This window comes from Musa acuminata, chromosome BXJ3-3 (assembly GCF_036884655.1).
Source record: "Musa acuminata AAA Group cultivar baxijiao chromosome BXJ3-3, Cavendish_Baxijiao_AAA, whole genome shotgun sequence".
Classification (NCBI taxonomy): Eukaryota; Viridiplantae; Streptophyta; class Magnoliopsida; order Zingiberales; family Musaceae; genus Musa; species Musa acuminata.
In genome coordinates this window covers 7,393,939-7,415,082 of record NC_088351.1, presented here as the reverse complement: position 1 = coordinate 7,415,082, position 21,144 = coordinate 7,393,939, and the positions used below count along the sequence as shown (strand labels likewise).

At 35.1% G+C, this 21,144-nt stretch overlaps 1 protein-coding gene across 1 annotated transcript in view; it reads left to right on the top strand.

Moving 5' to 3' along the window:
* LOC135634185 (uncharacterized) overlaps positions 1 to 21,144 on the top strand; it is a 37,553-nt gene that overhangs the window by 8,233 nt on the left and 8,176 nt on the right. The window contains exons 8-17 of the mRNA XM_065144474.1: positions 233 to 455; positions 4,984 to 5,110; positions 7,705 to 7,814; positions 7,920 to 8,012; positions 10,992 to 11,120; positions 11,272 to 11,405; positions 13,065 to 13,151; positions 13,228 to 13,280; positions 17,016 to 17,202; positions 17,299 to 17,370. Of these exons, the coding sequence (XP_065000546.1) occupies positions 233 to 455; positions 4,984 to 5,110; positions 7,705 to 7,814; positions 7,920 to 8,012; positions 10,992 to 11,120; positions 11,272 to 11,405; positions 13,065 to 13,151; positions 13,228 to 13,280; positions 17,016 to 17,202; positions 17,299 to 17,370 (1,215 nt within the window). The remainder of the gene's footprint in view (positions 1 to 232; positions 456 to 4,983; positions 5,111 to 7,704; positions 7,815 to 7,919; positions 8,013 to 10,991; positions 11,121 to 11,271; positions 11,406 to 13,064; positions 13,152 to 13,227; positions 13,281 to 17,015; positions 17,203 to 17,298; positions 17,371 to 21,144) is intronic.

Here is a 21,144-nt window from a genome sequence, read left to right as displayed (position 1 = left end):
GTAGAATATTTGCATGGATCGAACATGGTTAGGTTTACAATGTTGTCTAAAAACAAAGATTCGTTATTGTTTTTAAATAATTTCTTCATCTGGCTCCTTGATGCTTAACTTTTCTATTATTTAACTGCTATAGAAACTTAGTTTACTTGAACATGCCTTAATTTGGTAAAAGCATTCAGCAGACAGTCTCCCTTCATTCAAAGTTTCTAACATTCCAATTTTGTTCTTGGAGGCCTTATATTCAGTAGATTTTTCAGCAAGCTTTTTCAAAGTGCAATTTGCAATGAAGCTTACATATAGATCTCCTCCATATGAATCTGATGACGAAATCAACAGTGTGGACCCTGAAGTTAATGAATCAAAAGGAGATATTGTTAGTCCAAATCACATTAAAACCCAATGGGATGATGACTGCCCTTGGACAGAATGGTATTCTGCGGAGGATCCAATTAGAGGTACCTTTTTCTTGTCAAAAATGTAGCTTAGCTACTCAAGTAAATTTTAATCCTAGTTTTTAAACCTTAACCTTGTGAATAACTTGCTTCCTTAAGGCCTTAAGGCCTTTACAGCTCAAACAAAATCTATAAACTATTAGACTAGCAGCATCTATGATCGATTGTGAGGAGAGTTAGAGCTCTAAGCAACTTTTGGAAAAACTAAACAGAAATTTGATGTCTTTTAGTTTTAACTATCTTATTATGTTGAAGTTATTAAAAATAGGGAGTTTAATAATGTTGCCACTAGCATTAGAACTCTAGGGAGTTTGTCTAATGAGCTTCCTATTAGTATAAGATTACATCAAGAATCCACATTAAATCTCTACCTTTTTACTATAAATCATTTATAGGATAAACCTCCAATGATATTGTCCTAGTTGATGAGAGTTTTAGATGAAATTAATTCTAATCTTAAGTTGTAATGTCAAATCAGTTTTAGATTAAGTAAGACTAAAAAATGAATATATGAGATGCAATTTTAGTAATACTAGGAATAAATAAGAAGATATAGTTAAGTTGGACGAGTAAAAAGTTTATTAAGTAAAAGCCTTAGATATCTATATCAATTATTCAAAAAAATGAAGAGATTGATGAAAATATTATTCATAAAGTAAAAACAAGATTGTTATAGTGATGAGGGCTGTTAAAAGCCTTATGTGATCATCGGATACATTTGAAATCCTAAAAAAATTTATAGATTTGAATATTGGTTAGTTAAAAAATAACATATATAAAATGCTTGTATTGTTGAGATGAGAATATTGAGATGGATGTATGAAGTTACCAGGAAAGATAGGAAAAAAGATGTTTTTATTCGTGAAAGATTAGGAATCACTTAAAATGAGAGAGAATTATTTAAATAATATGAATATATGCGTATGAGATTGATAATTAGAAGAGGTAAACTGATTACTATTAGGGAGAGGTAGAGGATGACTAATAAGACTTTGCTAGAAACCATACATAAAGATTTAAATACTTTTGGCTTAACTAAACATATAGCTTTTCACATATGTCAATAATGGCAAAAAATCCATGTAGCTATCCCCAAATAATTAAGACTTTATGGCTTTTGTTGTTGTTGTTGTTGAAGCATAACTCAATGACAACAAAAATTCCATATAGCTGACTTAAATAGTTGGTACATTACGGATTGTTGTTGTCAAGGAACATCATAGCAAAAAATGTGACCTAAATAGTTGATGAATTGTTGTTGTCAAGAAACGCCGCAACAAGAAAATACCATGTTGCTGATGTAAATAGTTGAAACATTATCAATTATTGTTGTCGAGGAACTTGCTGAAAGTCAAAGCTGCGTACAATAGGGAGGATGGGGATCCACTAGTAGACAAATCTTTTCTCCCTTAGACTCGCGAATTGGGAATTTCCCTAGCTAGGGCAAATTCTTTCTTTTTTCTTTTTTCTTTTGACTCTTCTTTGCCATAACACCCCGTCATCTCATGCCAATTGGCTATACCGATAAGTGATTAGTCTGCTATATATGGTTGGTCCATATCATGGTGTATCGCTTGGTATGGGCAGTACATACCGATCCAACAAGAGATCGGTATGAGCAGTACATACTAGTCTATCGGTATACCCCACCGTACCATGTGTCAGTACGTTGGTATGTACCGTACTTATGATCGGTTGGTACATCGATACGGATAGATAAGGTGAACCATGGTTGGTACTAGTGTACCATGTGTCAATACACTAATGCACGTTGGTATTCTGAATAAGGGCCAAAAAATGGCTCGAAATTTAAAAAATTCATATTGTAGGTTTTCTTCTCTTAAATTTTTGGTATATAAGTTATATTCAAATAAGAATACTGTGTATCTAAGCATGGACGGATACATTATATCAAAAGAGAGTGAGAATAAAAGTGAGTGAAGGAGGGGGATGTGGTTTTAAAGGCCCAAAACAGGCCCCAACGGTCAATTTGACCATTGGAGTCTGGTGTGATGAGAGATGAGGTCGTTATGGGTAAAATCCAATTATTACCAGCGGTCAAATGTCAACTGTATTGTCCGATACAAGAGGTGTACTGATGCGTATGCATACACTAAACTGTGAATCGCCCAAAATGGGCTGTCAACATACCGATCAGCTAGCTGACTGACATGTACTGCCCATTTCATACCATATCGGTGGTACGACAGTCCACAATTGTAGCATAAACAAAATTCTTTCCAATCTTGGTTTTAGTTGGTATCACATGCTATCTTTTATGGCGATGTACAAATAAATACAAGAAATGCAAAAAAGAAGTCTATTTTGTATTAATGAAAATTCAGATCAAGTTTGTTTTAATTGCTAGCATATGTGTGTTTTTTTGGTTTCCTTCCATTATCTAAATGAAATGAGTTGGATAAGCTGTGTTAAGCCTTTTGCCTAAAAATAAAAAAATTGTTTACATATGTGCTGCTTCTTTCTCTTGAGTTTTTCCACAAAAAAATAATTCTTAACACATGGTATATAACTTTTTTTAATAGTTAATAATGTATGCATTGGATACAAGAATTGCAAAACAAAGGTTTGTTCTACCATGAAGAAAATCTAGTACTGGTATTGCATATGAAATTTACAACTTTCTCTGATGGACATTAAACACACAAATCAAGGATTCAAATATTGCTCAGAATGGTACATGCCAACCAATGTTTCTTTGTCTGATCAAGGGCCGATATCAGACCAATAGTTTGGTATTAGTTAGCATTTATTTTTTATAATATTTTCAAAGATATCAGGTGATATAGTTGGTCTATCTGTACGAGACCCTATCTCATGAAGTGTTTTGTGTGGTTGTGAATAGTGTAAGGGGAGGTGGAGAGGGGAAGAAGGAAGATGTTGGTGAAGGTGGCTCACAGCTGTTGGACCCCCCAGAGCTATTGCTACTGCAGGTGACATAGGATAGGAGAGAAAAGAAGGAAAGGTGGGGAGGAGGCACAGAGAGAGGGCTGAAGCGGCTGACATAGTAGCTTGCGAGCAAGTTGGACCAAGATCCTTGGTCGGACCAGTATATATGGGATAGTCCTTCCCAACTGCTTGTTTTACCTTCTTTAGTAGATGGAGGATGTGAAGTATGTAATGGTGTTGGACAATAGGGGTATCAGGATTTTACAAGTAGGTAAATTTGTTACTTCTGATTTCCAATTCCAATTGAGGTTGGATTTCTTTGTTTCCAACCACTTTGGCCATTAGGCTTTAAAATCAGAAAGTGCTTTTTAATAAAATTGGCCTTCAGCTCACATCAGGCCCAAGTCAGTGTTGGTACTTGGTACTTGGTAGTTGGTACACTACATTTAGTCTTACTTTTCCTGGACTGTCACTTTCAGGCATCAAATCAGGGGCCCTTATATTATACTTCAATCCCTGCAGCTAGTATTGATATTGCATGTTTTTGTTTTTGAACAAATTGTTAACTCCTATGCTGTTTTATGTCGTAAATATTACTTGGCCGCATTATGATACATGCTAAGACAGACTATCTGGCAGTTACATAGTGAAGACAAAAACATATTTTTCCTAATTATCTTTAAGGAACAATCTTGTGGTATTTAAAATAATTTGTGGTTGTAGTTTTACAGGTCCAATAATTAGTTATGTGACTACTATTTTCAGAATAAAATTGTATAATAATAAAATACTTTCAGCAAAGCATTGGTTTTTGTAAAAGTTTTTAGTAAATCATATGATCAAGGCATGTGCAGGCACAGGTCAAAACATAACATGCCCAAAATGTATCAACACACACCAGTGCAACCATTCAGATCAATTTTTGGTCTGTGTCAATCAGCATGACATGAAATTATAGCATGATATAGAAGGCATCATTGTGGCTTGTGGCACAGAATGATAATACTTGCACAAGATTGTTGCTAAATCTTTCACAACATTATATTTGATTTCAATAAGACCTGAACCATGATCTTTATTTGTTTAGCTATGTTGGCAGATCAAGTGATAAAGGGAAAGATAAGTTTAACCACACATTCTAAGATCTCGAATCATATCTGTGAACAAATTTTTTCCTTGTAGTTTATGATGAGAATTCGACATTAGATAGAATGAGGTCCATCAAGCCTGATTCCTAGTAAGATGTCTCTTTAAGCCATATTGCATCAGATCTTGAAATGTTCCATTTTTTATATGTTCTGATTGGTTCCAGTTAAATGACATCTTAAATTTTTAATATTAGAACTTCCCTGCGTTCAGGTTTATGTTGATTTTATATAATCTCCTTTTTAAGTAAGATGTGTTTCTATCATGTAATTTATTGTTGTCCCAGCACATTTTGTTGGTAATTAGGTACTGTACACAAAGTAATTTGATGCTTAACCTATGCTATTCATCTTCTAGAAAGTTTAATCTTAAGAAATTCTTAGATTGCCATGGTTTAAGTAACTTTAACTGCTAACATTTGATACTTTCGCATCTTAGAGGGTTTCATGGTAATCTGACAGATTTCTGTGTCCTTTAGGGTTTGAGTTGGTCGCCATTTGGTCTGGTAGAATGTTTGAAAGTTCTCTTGAGATGGCAGAACTTGAAAATTCTTCCTCATTTGATGCTGAAAAGTGGCTTCTTTGCCCTATCATATTCCCATTCATGTAAGAATTTTTTTATTAGACTGAATAAGTTAATATACTGTGTTGATAAACGATCATACTGTCTTGATGCTAATTCTTCTTGTTTCATTATCATTGATATATGAAAGTAGTGGGCCCTCCCATTTTCTTCTAGCTGCATCTTACCATTTACGCCATTATTATGAATTATGATCTCGTCATTCAATTTGTTAGAAAAAATTAATTATATTAGGCTATATGACACTTTTTGTTATAAATTCATATATTGGATATATTCACATCATAAAGACAACAATAAAATGCTGCTTTCTAATTTGTTTCCAGGAAATTTTCTTAATAATAACCAGTGATTGAAAAAGGCGCTCGGGCGCTCGCCTAGGCGCTCGAGCGAGGCGAGGCGAGGCCCGAGCGCCTCGCTAATGTCCCAGGCGGCGCGCTTCAAACAGGCGTCACCTGGGCGCTCGCCCGAGCCCAGGCGCTAGGCGCTTCGGGCGAGCGCCTGGGTAAACCAAGTGATCGAACCAGGATTTTAGGTCTGGTTCGGTCCTGGTTTGGTTGTTAGTTGGTTCAATCGAACCAACTAAACCGATATAACCCTAACCCTTACCCAACCCTAACCCGCTGCTGCTCTCGATCCCGATCTCGTTGCTCGTCGCTCCTGCTCCCGCTGCCGCTGCTCGCGCCTCCCGCTGCTCGCACCTCTCGTGAGCCCTCTCGCTGCTCGCGCCTCCCGTTGCTCGCACCTCCCGCTCCCTTTCCCTTTCCTGCTGTCGCCGCTCGCCGCTGCCGCCGCTCGTCGCTGCTTCCTCGTTTCTCCGTCAGGCTCAGTATACAGTATACTCTTAATATTAAGTTTAGTTGAATTTTGAAATGATTAATTTTCAATACTGTTAATAGATTAATAATATATTATTTTGATTTTAATGTTGTTAATTTTTATTTATTTGAAATTATTGTTAGGTTTCAACATAAATGACTTTGATGTAAAATTTTATTATTTTGAATTTTGAAACTTTTTGTTAATGTGACATCGTGATTTTGTATCTTAGATTTTCTTAATTTAATAGCATATTTTTATTTAAAATTTTAAATAATTATATTTATTAATTATATTATATATTTTTATATTTTAGCGCCTCGCTTCGCTCGGACGAGCGCTTGGGTGAGTGCCTAGCGCCTCGGGCGTTTTTGGACCTTGGTGCCTAGCACTTTTTAAATCACTGATAATAACAACATAATTTTCAGTAGAATATAGGTGTAGCCTTTGGAACTCTAAAATGAATCACTGCCTCCCACCATCTGCTGCCGCCTCATCCACAGTATTTTTTGTTTCTCCTTATCTTCTTCTTCCTTCCTCCTCCTCCCCTCCCTCAGCAGAACAGTACCTCAGTACATGCTGGCGTACTATATATTGGTGCATCGGCATGAACTGAAACTATATTGGTACGGCCATCGACCGGTAAGGGACCCTGGTACAAAATTGCAAAACTTGGTGTGTTGGTTGTAAGAAGTCAAAAATTGAATCATAAGCAATCATCTTTACTCTGTTAAATTTTACAGCATTTCATCAAATTTTATTTAAATTCAGCAGTTCTGTAAGATTCCAGAATAATGAATCTGTGACATTGTATAATCCATTATATTTTTTATGCAGCATTTAATCTTGGTGTTGTTTTATTGGGTGGTTGATTTCAGTTAATTATTTGGGATGCTATTAATGTCATATATCAGTCATTCCATACAATTACTTGTTCACTTCCGATTTACCAATTAAATCCCTTGATACAGGGACTAATTATAGTGAGCTTTATGGTTTATATGGAATGCTATTCCTTGTTATCTTCTCCTATTTGGTTCTTATCCTTGATTTATATCAAGCTTTTTAGTGTTTCTCCCTTCAGTTCAAGGAGTCTGTTATAATATTTCTTACTGGTTTACCACTTGTCTGTTTCCTTATTCTGAGGCTTATCTATATGTCTCTTCTCCACTAAGCATAAACTGACAAGAAAAGGTCTCAGCATGTGTTTGTTATTTTCTTTTTTTGAAAAATCCCCCCGAAACTTCAAATGGGTAAAAATTTAGTTATGACCATGGTATGCAATTTCGAATGGTACCGCCCGGTATGGGCGGTATGTACCGGTACGCGGACCGCTCGCTACCGGACGGAACATGCTACAATGCTACACCGTAGCAGCACTACAGTGCTACAGTAAGAGGATGAAATATTTAAAACTGCTCGGTATGCCCTGGTATACCGCTCGATATACGGTACCGTACCATACCGAGCCAACCTCGAAACACCGATACAGTACGGTATTACATACCTTGGTTATGACAAAGCACTCTCTCATGGAATGTACTTTGGTTGATGAGTTTCTTATCCCATAAAAGCTTTCATATGCCAATATTATATTTTACAGCAATAACTCAGTGGCAAGAATAATTTGGTGGATCTTAGACAAACTCATTTGCAACTTTATTTTACTTTGATCTAAAACTTCCTTTTTTCCAAATTTAACATGTGATGCTCCTTCATGGCTTGTTTGGAGGGTAATGTGCTTAAAAGATTATATTTGTTTTTTTTTCCATTGAAATCATTATTTGGTACTTTATAGGATGGACGATTCAACATGGATGTTTGTTGGTTTTGCTTCACAAATACGTCTTCTAGTAAGTGCATTGGATATGTCATTTGAGGCCCAATTTTTGGACGATTTTGTTTCAGGTTAAAATTTTCTTTCTGTCATTCTTTTTTAATTTTAATATATATGGTATATTTAGTATACAGAGACATATTCTTCTTTATATATTTCTCTTTTATGCTAGACAGTCGAGAATCCAGCATCTGATAATTCAAAGTCGTCAACTGCTATACCTCCCCCAACAGTTCTTGATCGAGTTCTCAAAGAGATTTTTCATGATGGTATCTTACTAATCATTCATCTGTTTTCCTTGTTCTATTTTGACTGATGTTGTGAAGCCTATGTTATTGTCATTTTACTTTGCTTCTTGATGCTATTATAACACAACAAATTTGCACAGTTGTATCAACATGATTGTTATTTATATGTGAATATACAGCATGATTGGCAACAGTGTATCAAACAGAAGTTGTCCAATCTTAATAATGGTTACGAGGCTTGACTATCAATGTTAATTGGTAATAATGTTGCATATATTCCTTAAATGAGTTGAAATTTTATAATTGCCTTCATCAACAGATGCTTCAAAATCATTTTGGATAATTTTTGTAGTTGGTTGGAGTTGAGCTAGAATCCTATAGATAGAATCTGGTCCTCGTTCCTAACACCATAAATTCAACAATGGATGCTTCAAGTTGGAGATTGATCCTGTCAAACATGACCTACATTGTCTGAAAATTCTAGACACAATAAGTGAGATTCTGAAAAGTTTCATAACATATGCGTCAAGTGGTATAAAAATAAGCAATTTGAATGACATAGAAAAGATCTTGGTTTGATCAACAATTTAGGAGTATGAAAACAAGGAAAATTTACGTATTCTTCCAAAGTAATAAGTTACATTTGAAATCATTGGTCATTGTTCATAAGCAAACAATTTTCATAATTTACTTTGGTTTGATGAGCACAAAATATATACAAAGTTATGTATATATTTGTTTTAAGATTTTTGAATATCATAGATCATATGTTGCAGAGTTTAATCTCAATTTGGAGCCTCCACGATTGATTTAAGGTGATAAAATTGAGGCTTCAATCATCCCAAAAGGATTTTATCTGAACTTTCAAAAAGACATGCTTGTCACCCACCTCAGTTGTGCTAGATGGGCCTTGAGTTGAGATAAGTGTTATAAATGAGTCGGAAGATCTAAATAACTACAATTTTTATGATCTATCATCTTAATTTCATCTAAATAGATAGTTGTTATCCTTATGCATGTAAACACAAGAATTATTGTTTCATTTACAATATCATACTTGAAGGACTAGCACTCTGAACACATGAAATCGACTAAACATTTTAATAAAAAAATGTCGAATCGAAGTTTAAAATCTCAACTCCACATTCGTTACAACCAAGGTTCTCCGTACCACAGCGTACTGCTCGATACGGGCGGTATGTACTAATCCAATAGGGGACCGGTACAGGCGGTATATGCTGGCACATTGGTATGCCCACTGTGTCATGTGTTAGTACGTTGGTATGACTCGATATATACCATACTAATGGTTGGTTGGTACACCGGTATTAACCGGTAAGATGAACCATGGTTACAACACCATGACGTTAGTGATATGGTACCATATATCAGGTAGTATATTGACTTGTATTGTCTAGTATTCTAGAATAGGAAAGAATATTGACATAGTGAGCCATAAGGTTCGATGACGGTCTTTAGTTAGGTTGTTAAATGCCTGTCAGAATGTACCTGCCGAATCATATTTGAAAATGAAGCCTTGTATTTGAACCATGATGGATGGTTTGTGCTTGTAACCTAATTATATTGAATTGTGCCCATTGTTTTCATAGATAGGTGGCAAACTAATGAGTTTGGATTTAACATAGATGAATCAATTTATTGAGTAGTACTCTTGTTGCATTGTATGTCATTGTGACCTGTACTAATCTATGTGAGACAATACCATTAATAAGGGTGCGGTAGCATGTCCTTGATTTTTTTTAACATGCTTAAATACCATAAAATGAACTGGTCCCTGTTAATATCACTGAAGAGAACTGCAATCCCCATGAATTGTGAGTATAAAATGGGCAAGGGGAAACTTATTCAGAGTGCTATATCAAAGCAGAAGGATAAGGGTGTGGATAAGTAATTTGGAGAAAAATACAAATGAGGATCCGTATGTTTGGCCTGTCGGAGCTATTTGAGGAAGATTGGGATGAAATGATGTAGTTTTGGGGGATAATTTAGCAAGATAGTAAGCTTGTTTTAGGATGCTATCTTGAAGATTAAGAAGATCAAGGGAGTGAGAAGTTGTGGATAATATGGGTCCTGAAACATCCATGATGTAAGCAATACCCTAGAAAAGTTGAGCAAGTAGCTGAATAGTATTATGGAAACTTAGGTGTTTATATAACTTCCTGATATGGCAATGGTGTCAGCACCATCCACAAAAGATGGGCAAGTAGATGAGATGAGTTCTAGAAACATGGATATTTGAATTTGAGTATCTCTTTTTTTGCATTTAACTAATCATGGAATCATTGATCATGTGATGAATGCTTCCTTCATATACTCTGTTGGTGGTTGCTGCATTTGTACAGTGACCAGCATGTGTTGAGGGTGTCCACATAAAAATGTGGGTACATAACGACCACATGACACATGTATGTATATCTCAGTATCTTGTCATTAAAATAAATTCATGAGTGGCATAACTTCATAGGAAGAGAAAGTTTGGGCACCTACTGTCATGGATAATTTTGGGACTATGGTTTTGTAGGATACAAGGAATGTCTTTCCTCTGCAATATTTATTGAGAAATTTATGATTTACATTGTACTATAGCATTTTAAAGGAATTCATGTTTCAGTGTTGCCTTTGAGAAATTGAAAAATCTGGGGGAAATTTTCCAAGAATATTGGGCAGAAATGATACAACATAGATGTGTTTGTGATGTGCAGGTGGAGTTGCACAAGTTGAATAAAGGCTTGTGTTTGCCTCTTAGTATTTAAATCAGGATGGGAATAGCACAAATGAGTGTTCTGTAACTTGTTCAAAAGAACTGCAAAATGCTTCTCTTGATTGAGGAAATAAAAACTGGATTTTCTTCCAGAGTTGTTGCATCTTGTTGTTTCAGTTACGCATGCTTGTAATGGTTGCAAACAATTATTCACTTCATTTGTTTATCTTTAATTTTTTTCTGTTCTGTATCAACTGGATTTACCGTCTTAACTTCAGGAGGCCACATTTCACATCTTGTGGAACGGGATAATAAACACTCTCGTGCAATCAAAGGCGCACCTCTAGAATCCCTGTTTGCTCAATTTTGTCTGCATTCGCTCTGGTTTGGTGGTTGTAACATTCGTGGTTTGTATTAGCAAAACTTTTTTCTTTCATTATCTACCTTTCACATTGGAAATTGGATTGATGTGTCTCAATTATGTTGCACTTAGATATTTTCTGGAAAGTTTCCACTCAAAAAGAATAACTTCTGAGTTTTAGCTGTGAATTTATCTAGCTATTGCATCCCTCTGGATTGAATTCGTCCAAGAAGTTCGATGGTGCTGGGAAGAATCACAACCCTTGCCGAAAATGTCATCAGATTCCACCATTGACTTGTCTGCCTGTCTTATACATCAGAAATTGCAAATGGTAATGTTTCTCTCTTTCGTATGCTTGATAATTCTGTTCATCTACATTTTCTGCTCTTTGTAGCATATTAGGAGAGATCAGCATGGTTAAACTTTGTACATTTTCATATTGTATAGGATAACATACTTTTGTTATCTTCTGTACCCTAACCTTGGAGAATTTGCTATCTCTAAAATTTGTCTGTTGTATTAATGTTAAAAATTTATTTTGACACCATGCCTATGGTAATGCATTTAATAAATTTGAAAGAAAAGCATACATTTTGGTTATAGGGAGCCTCTGATTAAATAACTCAATTTATGATTGTAATGAAATTTTCCTTAATTGGTTTGACCATTCTGTCGCTTACTGGACAACTTGGTACACTACAGGTACCATGCTTTAAGTTAGATATGGCTATGATACAGGGATGACAATGCAATAATGAGAAAGCAAAGGAAAGGACAAAAATTCATGAGAGTCTACTTACCTTGTCATACAAGATTGATAATTTATAGGTTTCCTTTTTGGAGAAAGAGGCTTTAGAAACTTGACATGATTTCCTGATTTCTATTTTTTTTGGTATAAAACTTGAGCAAAGTAAAGTATGATATGTGATGCTTGTTTTATGTCTTTTTTCTATCGTCATTGGGTCATCTACCTGAGTAGAGAGCCCTTTAGAGTAGTTGTGACTTGTGAGAACCTTCAAAGTTCAAAGCTATGCTGTTGATATGATGAAAAAGTCATCACAGCAATGATTTCTCATTCATCTTTGGGCTAACTGCTAACCACCTTGTTTGCAACTTGCTGGAGAATGCAGCATGCTAAATGCTCAAGGTAGATGTGTTTCTTGGTTTGTAACTCTTAATCTTTGGCTGATGAGGCAATCAAGCTATCCGGATGCCTTTCTTGGTTAACCTCTTATCTTCAGCTGATGAAGTTTCATCTTATTACCCTCAACACAAAGATTTCCTTTCCAGGATTCTTTCTGACATCATCTTATAACACAGATTTTGTGAACTCATGGGTCATAATCCAAGTTCTGAATATCGTACCATACCGGTGTACCGATCAGCTATTGGTACAGTACGTACTGAGCTGTACCGAACGTACGAATACATGGTATACTAAGGTGTACCGATGTACTGCCCATACCTGTCCTCTATCGGACCGGTATATACCGCATGTACCGAGTGGTATTGTACGGTATACTCAATAGTATGGTAAAACCTAGATTCGTAACGAAAACAAGATGAACTACTTTTCAAGTTAACAAGCTTTAATTACAGCTTCAAATGTCTTAGATATAGCAACTTGTGTGATTTAACCTTTGTTAGAAATTATATAGTTTATATAATTGACATAAACTACCATGTCAAGGAAAAAAAAGGGATGAACCTAGCTGACAGGGTATCCACGAGATATAGTGACGGCCAACATTTGCAAATCTTATCTAGACGAGGCTGTTCTCGTGACTCGAATGCTGATTGCTCAGGTTGTAAAGGAATAATATTTCCATTGTGGAATATCTAGTATATACATTTCATTATTCTTTATAATGCTTGATTTGGTTATTTTGTAACATATTTCTAGTGCTTAGAGACTTAGAAAAGTTGGTAAGTTTTTTATTAATTTTTTTAGACAATTACCATCCTCATTACTTTTTCATCTTGTTTTAAGCTTGCCATATGCATTGAGAAGAAGAACTTGAGTCATGACACTCACAACAGCACTGAAAGTGTAGACCATACTCCCAGTGGTAAAAAGGTGTGACTCACAATTTCCTGTGTCTTTCACCTTTCTGTTTGTAAGGGATACTAACACTCTTGAGCTTGATACACAGGTAGATGCTGAAGCTGACCCATTTAAGGAACCTGTAAAAGATGAAAATGGCAGGTAAAGTATGTGTTTAAGGGTTTGTCTTATTTTTGCACCAGAATAATCCGTTGCTTAATATTCAATGTATGGAAGTGGATAATCTATTATTAAACATTGTCATGAAAATCATGCAGTGGTTTTCTGGTCCTGGTAGTTTACATTTAAAATTTTAAATTATGTTTGTATGTTCAAAGCTCACCTAGGAATGAAGCAATCTGACATGAAATATAAGCTATTGACACTTTTTATGTGATTAATTTCATTGATGCAATATATGACCAATATGATCTACATGAATTAATCTACTTGTGCCTACCTTTTAATATACGTAAATATCATCCCAAATTAAATGCATGGTGGGCCTAAATAAATTTTAACAAGCATGATAAAATTGCTGCCGACATCAGTAGCTTTCTCACCTTCGTGCAGAAATTGTTATCTTTTGATTCTCCAAATTGTTATTTGATTTTTTTTCTGCCATTATATATAAGTTGCAACCGTATACTAAACAGATATAAATGATTATCTTATTATTATAATGCCACAAATAACGTGGCTTAATAGTATGACATGTCGATTCATGATATTTATTAATTGGAATCTTGTTGAGATGTCTTTATTACTATATAGCTGACTCATGCTGAATTGACATAGGACCCAACCTCATAACTACTTGAAGATATTTTAATCAATTAGGATTGGGTCCTTGCTATTGGAGCTTTCTCCAACTCTAAGAGAAAATACCTTTGAAAACAATTTAGAGAAGTAATATCAAAACCAAGGTTTGTGATTTCGAATCGTACTGCCTGGTCCGGGCGATACATACCGGTCTACCCGTGAACTGGTACGTCGATCGCCCTGTCACAGACTTAGCTGGTTTTGCCTAAGTCGTGCGGCACCCTTGCATGTTCGTCCGCAAAGGTCAGTCTCCTCGAAACCTCCCATGGTCCCTTAGGACCTACAAAAGAGAAAACGAGTTAGAGAAAGCGCCTCACTCGGGATCCATAAGCAAATATTTCAGAAAACACGTCATAGCCAATGCAAATTACAAACAGACTTTACAAGCTTTAACGGTTGCATAACAAAGGGCCAAAATGGTCCACTACAGATCGAGTATCTCTCACAAGTGTCCACATGACACATCCTTTATTTTCAAGCCTAAAACGGCCACCAAACCCAACTAAAATGGGGTTGTTAAGCCTTCGATCGTCCCTCTACATGTTGTGCAAAGCATGAACAAACCAAAAGACACGGACATACATAAGTATTACATCAAACATTCTATTTAGAATTTTGTCCGTGACAGCCTACTACCGGGCGGTCCGTTAAATATAGCAACCTGGCTGCGGTGAGGCTGAGGGAGAAGCGTCGAAGAAGGAGAGGCCATTCGAAGAAGAGGGAGAATCGGGAAAACCTCGACGCGAACTTGTTTCCACGCCCTTTCTCGATCTCGATCCGGTGCCACCCTGATCTCGATGCACGGGGATCAGGGGAGGCGGCTACTAGAGCAACGGAAGAGGCGGTCTCGTTCATCGCCTCATCTGCGACTCTGTGGCTTTCTTCTTCGCAGAAGGCCAGAGATGTCTACAACCTTCGCTGCGTTCTTCGCCAAACGCCGAAGACATCTGCGGCCTTGGACATCTTCGTCGCCTTCTTCGCCAAATGCAGCAGATGAGGTGACGAGGAGGCGACGCCACCGAGGCTGCATATGCCTTTTTTATAATATATATATATATATATATATATATATATATATATATATATATATATATATATATATAGGCATACCGCTCGATACAATGCATTGTACCATACCGATCAAAGCTCGATACACCGGTATAGTATGAAATTTCAAACCTTGATCAAAACTATCCATTGCTAAACAACTCGTCTTATAAGTACACTAAGACTCTTTGACGGCAAAGAGGCTTAAACATGGACTCTAGGGACTCTCTAAAACATCAATTGAAAATAATAACTCAAATACATCCATGAATAATAAAAAAATTCTCCTCAGTGAAATTGCCAAATTTTATTTATTGTTTTAATTTTTTACTATTTTCTGACAACCAATAGTTATTGACAGTTTTTTTCAGCTCTCTAGATTTGGGCCTTGCAAAATTGCCCTACATGCTGGAAACCAGTTAGATGTCAGTTGTACCGGTCTGACTGGTGAGTGTGTCCTGGTCCAACTGTTTCTTTGAACTTTGTCCAACAGTTGAAGAGAGTAGGCGCTAGGAAATCTGAATTGAGCCAATGCCACTGGTCTGGCATTTTGTCATCAATGTTCATTTTTTAGCACATTGTTGCAATTGTTATGTGCTAGTTTAGGCACTTGTGTATGTGGAATTCCCTTTTTTTCGATAATCTACAGGATCTATAGTCAAGAAGGAAGACTCAGATCTATTTCTCAGCGACCACCAATTTTAATATTTGCTACAAATGCAATGAAGTTACTGATATCATCCTTCAATTCAGCTAACTCTATGAACTTGAACTTTCTCTTATCACATTTTCATGAGTGGTGGAGTTCTTGCTAGTGGCACTGGTTGTTGATATCCATATCGAGTCTTGACTCGCAAAGGATCTGATTATGAATTATGTGATGTCATCCGATGAGGCAACACATAGACTTGTTGATTGGATGAGGAATTGTCACAGGCTATCACTTATCTCTGTAGAAGGCATTAAAGAGTTATTTGTTGCTGTTATTGCAATTTATTGTTAATGGAGGCAATGAAATGACGTGTAAGTGTTGGATGCAATGTTGCACTTAGTATTAATATGGTCAAAAAACATCATAAGGAAATTTATTATTTGAATTGATTATAATATGCAAAGTATATATACTTCTCGTTCTTTCTTTTCCTCTCACATTAATTTTATAAGTTTTATTATTCAAGAAATATGATCAATTTATTTGAGCTAGGTTCTTTAAACTGATGTATCCTTGATTCACCTGATATTCATGTATATATTCACCTTAGTCCAATTTCTGACCACATCTATTATATGTCCAATTTGAGTCCATATACATCAAAGAAATGTAGTTTATAATTATGTATCTATTTTTTATATCCACTGATTGGAAGTAATTTTGGATATGATTTTTCTTGGATCCAGTTTTAACTATGGGAAGTGATGGTTGATAATGGAGCTTATAAGAACTCATGCAAAGTAGAATAACATGTCTATATATTCATTGTAAATGCACCATGCATCAAAATAAATATGTATAGGGTATACAATGATCAAGCTGTTTAATCTGGATTAAACTTTTTGTTTGGTCTTAACTCTTAAGATTGTGTTTCGTATATGCCTTGTCTTTATATTTTGTCTACAGATGCCATAAGCTAAGTGTTAATTATATGCCAACCACTTTTTGCTTTGGTTTTTCCCTGAATTATTGATGACATAATGAACCAGTTATCTTCCTTTAAATTGGATGCTCTCCTGTGGAATTCTGATGTAAGTAATGATAATTTGTCTTCTTAGAACTGGGACTTCTCTTGTCATCCCAGAAGAGAGTTGGAAGTGTCAATGAAATGTTCAAATGATGAAGAATACTTAGTAGCATGTACGGTCATAAAAATGTATTTAGATTCTATGTTTTTATCAGGATAAAATGGTTGAAATAAAGTTTTTTGTTTCAAGTGAAGTAATGTTTCTTTAATGTTAGTTTAATTTTCTTAGAAGTTGTTTTTTGTTCAGTTTCAACAAATGTAGATTACTTAAAACTTTTTCTTTGCACAGTTATCTGAGATCTTATTGTCATCAAGATTCAGAACCATCTACATCAAGTTCGTTTAAGCATCATGATTATAGTGTACGATCTCCTGATCTGCAAAAAGTAGATCAAGTACGGAAAGGATCAGCTGGTGTTGTTGGGTCAATGATGCTGCTCCACTCATATCAGAAGATGCATGCTCCATACACACAGGTTATTTTTGTGTTTCTGTTCTGTTGTACATTTTTTGAGATTGAACCTTGTTTTTCTGGGAATGCTGAATAAGCTTTTCCTGGTCTTCAATTTTAGGATGCACCAATTATGACAGAAGATATGCATGAGGAAAGGCTTCATGCTGTTGAAGTATTTGGTGATGCATTTGTAAGTTTAATTTCTAAAACTATGATTGCATTTCTGTCTCTTATAGGTTTGCTTTACTTATAAAACCTACCTAGAAAAGATTATTGAGAAAGGCTCCAATTAGTTGAGGAACCAAGTGACGCATTTTTAAGTCTGGTTATGGACTTCACTTACAGAATAGACTAAAGAATTTTATAGTAAAAATGACTAGATGGGTATTTCTCCATGATGAATCTGTTTTCTTTTAAGTTGGTTTCTCTGATCTTTTTTGTTATTTAAGAGTTTGCTTGGCGAGTTTTATGCTGTTCGGGATTTTCACCAAGAGTTTAAATTGACGTGTTTCACCAAGAGTTTAAATCAACCTGTATCCAGTATCTATCACTTTGTGGATATTGTTGCTCCAATATGTTATAGTGCTGCTCCTTTATCCACTATTCACAACTTCGTGTAGTATAAGGTTTTGTCCACTAGCATCAATATTGTCAACGTCACTAGAATCAATTCTAACCTCATGGAGATTGAAATCACTTGGAGAAGTTTCATCATCCTCTTCGAACTGTTGCTTATCAACTACCACTTAATGGTCAAATGAGCGAACTTGACGTTGTTGTGCATGTGGATGAGTGAGACTGACTTCTTGTGGCATGATGACCCATGGAAGATTGACTTCTTGTGCCCTGGCAATGTCATAAGGCCTAACCCCTCATATTTAGTCACCTCATCTTGTTGATCTTCCTACTCAATATGTTCATAAATAAATCCCGACAAACGTAGTGAATCTCCCATCCCATTGAGTGTTGGACATCTTTATTCTAGGTTGTACATACTACATAACGAAACCATCACAGGATTTGAATTATCATGGAAAGTTTGAGTCAAGTGGATCTTCCTATAGAATCATCATGGACAAATTGAGTGTCAAATTGATCTTCCTCAACCTTCCTTTCTTTATCTTGAGATATTGCAAATGTTATAATGCATGTATATCAGCTTCTCCAAGCATCTATATGCACCACTGGATGATGTGGTTTACACTGGGATCTTTGCTGCAATTTTTATTTTTTTGATTGACGTAGTATCCTCCATGGCCACCACTCAACTGCAATATTACAACTATAAAACACACTATAATAATGTCTAATTAAGTATAGGATGCAAAAATTGCAATTGACATTTGATACAACAACAACAAAGTCATAAGTCTCAACTATTTGGGGTCGGAACATGGATCTTTTGTTGCCATTGAGATCTATAAAAAGCTATATATTTAGTTAAGTTCAGACTTCAGAGTACTTAAATCTTTATTAATAGTTTCCATTAAGGTCTTTTTAGGTCGTTCTCTACCTCTTCTCGTATCACTAACATGAATCATTTTATCTCTTCTGACTATTGCATTCAGAAATCTCCTAATCATATTCTTATACCATCTTAAACAATTTTCTTTAATTTTATCCTTTATTGAAGTAATACCTAGTTGTTCACAAATAAAACTATTTCTTTTTCCTATCTTTTCAACTAACTCCATATATCCATCTCAACATTTTCATCTCGATAACATAAATTATATATATATATATATATATATATAATTTCTTAATTGCCTAACACTTAGATCTATAAAGCATTGTTAGTCTTAAAATTGTTTTCTGATCCATAAAGCATTGTTGGTCTCAACTATTTTCTAAATATTTTTTTTAATCTCAAAGATATCTATTAGTCACACAAGACTCCCGATGCTCCTTGTCATTTTTACCATTCTGTTTTTACTTTATGAATAATATATTCATCGATATCTTTATTTTATTAAATAATTGATCCAAAATATCTAAAGTTTTATCTTAAAGAGACTTTTGCTCATCCAACTTAATTATATTCTTCTATCTATTCCTAGAATCACTAAAATTGTATTTTATATATTCAGTTCTAGTTCTACTTAATCTAAAACCTTTAGTTTCTAAGGTTTGCCTCTATAGCTCAATTTTATAATTAATTCTACTTAGGTTCTTATCAAATAAAATAATATAATCAGCAAACAACATACACGATGGAGATCTATCATGTTAGTGACTAGTAAGTTAATCTATTATCAATATAAAAATGTAGGGACTTAATGTGGATCATTGATGTAATCCTATGCTAATAGGAAACTCACTAGACACACTCATAATAGTTCTAACACTAGTAGTTACATTATCATATATTTCTTTAATAACATTAATAGAATTAGTGGATACATTTTTCTTTTCTAAAATCCACCATAATAAATCTTTAGGAACCCTATCATAAGTTTTCATCAAATCAATAAAAATCATATATAAATCTTTCCTTTTCTCCCTATACTTTCTTATTAATTATCTTAATAAATAAATAGCTTCTGTGATTGATCTTCTAGGTATAAAACTAAATTTATTTCAGAGATATTTGTTTCAAGCCTTATCCTACTTTCGATAACTCTTTCCTAAAGTTTCATAGTATGCCTCATGATTTTAATTCCTCTATAATTTGAACAATTTTGTATGTCGCCTTTATTTTTATAAATTGGCACTAAAAACTCTTTCTTCATTCATCAGACATCCTTCTAAATCTCATAATTTTGTTAACTAAGCTAATTAACCAACCTTATTTACGAACTTTTTCAGACCCCTAAACTTTTTCAAACCTCAATAGGGATACAATCAGGCCCTACACTCTTAGTTATTTCCATCTTTAATGCATATTTTACTTCAATAACTCTAATACGAACAAATATATCATTATTAAATCTACAATCGAGGTTTGTCGTATCGTGGCATACCGCTCGGTACGAGTCATACGTACTAGTCCGACAAGGGACCAATACGAGCAGTACATCAGTACACCCCCATGTACCTTGTGTAACACCCCTTAGTAGTCCCTCATCAGACCTAGGATTGTCTTATATAGGTCTGATAAGTGTACTATTATCAACTTTAGTTTAAACATTTTGGCTAGTGGTTCAGGCCAAACAAAGTTGATAGGCTAGTTAGCCCATTAGGTCCAGGTCATGACATTTGGTATCAGAGCCGACCTAATATTTAGGCATAGTGAGGGAACTCGAGTAAAAAAGTGCCACCCGTGTATAGAGTTAGAGAACTCGTCACGGCAAAATATGGAGCCACCATTGGGCTACGCCTCACATGCACTATGCTAGGGTTTGATCTGGGCTATGTTAGGCCTTGACGAGAACATCAAGCCCTTGAGTGGGAGTGTAACACCCTTGATTAGTCCCACATCAGAAGTGGGTAAGACTAAGATTAGCTTATATGAGTATGATAAGTGTGCTACTATCAACTTTAGTTTAAGCATTTTGGCTAGTAGTTTGGGTCAAACGAAGTTGATAGGCCAGTTAGCCCATCAGGCCCAAGTCGTGACACCATGTGTTGGTACACTTGGTATAGCTCGATATATATCGTACTAATAGTTGGTCGGTAAACCGGTACGGACCGATAAGGCGGACCATGTTTACCATTATTATTTATCATTAAATCTAAGTCCTATGTGGAATATTCATTAAATAATTTATAAAAATAATTTTTTTTATCTTTCCTTAATCTTGTTATCATTAACAAGTATTCTTTTATCTTCGTCTTTAATTTATCTAATATTACCTAAATCCTTACACTTTCTTTTCCTAGCTTTAGCAATTCGATATACATCTTTTTCTCCATTTTTAGTACCTAATTTATTATAAAAATTATTATAGACTTTATATCTTGCCATGCTAACTGTTATTTTAGCCTCTTTTTTATATTCTTTATATATTTTAAATTTTTTCTC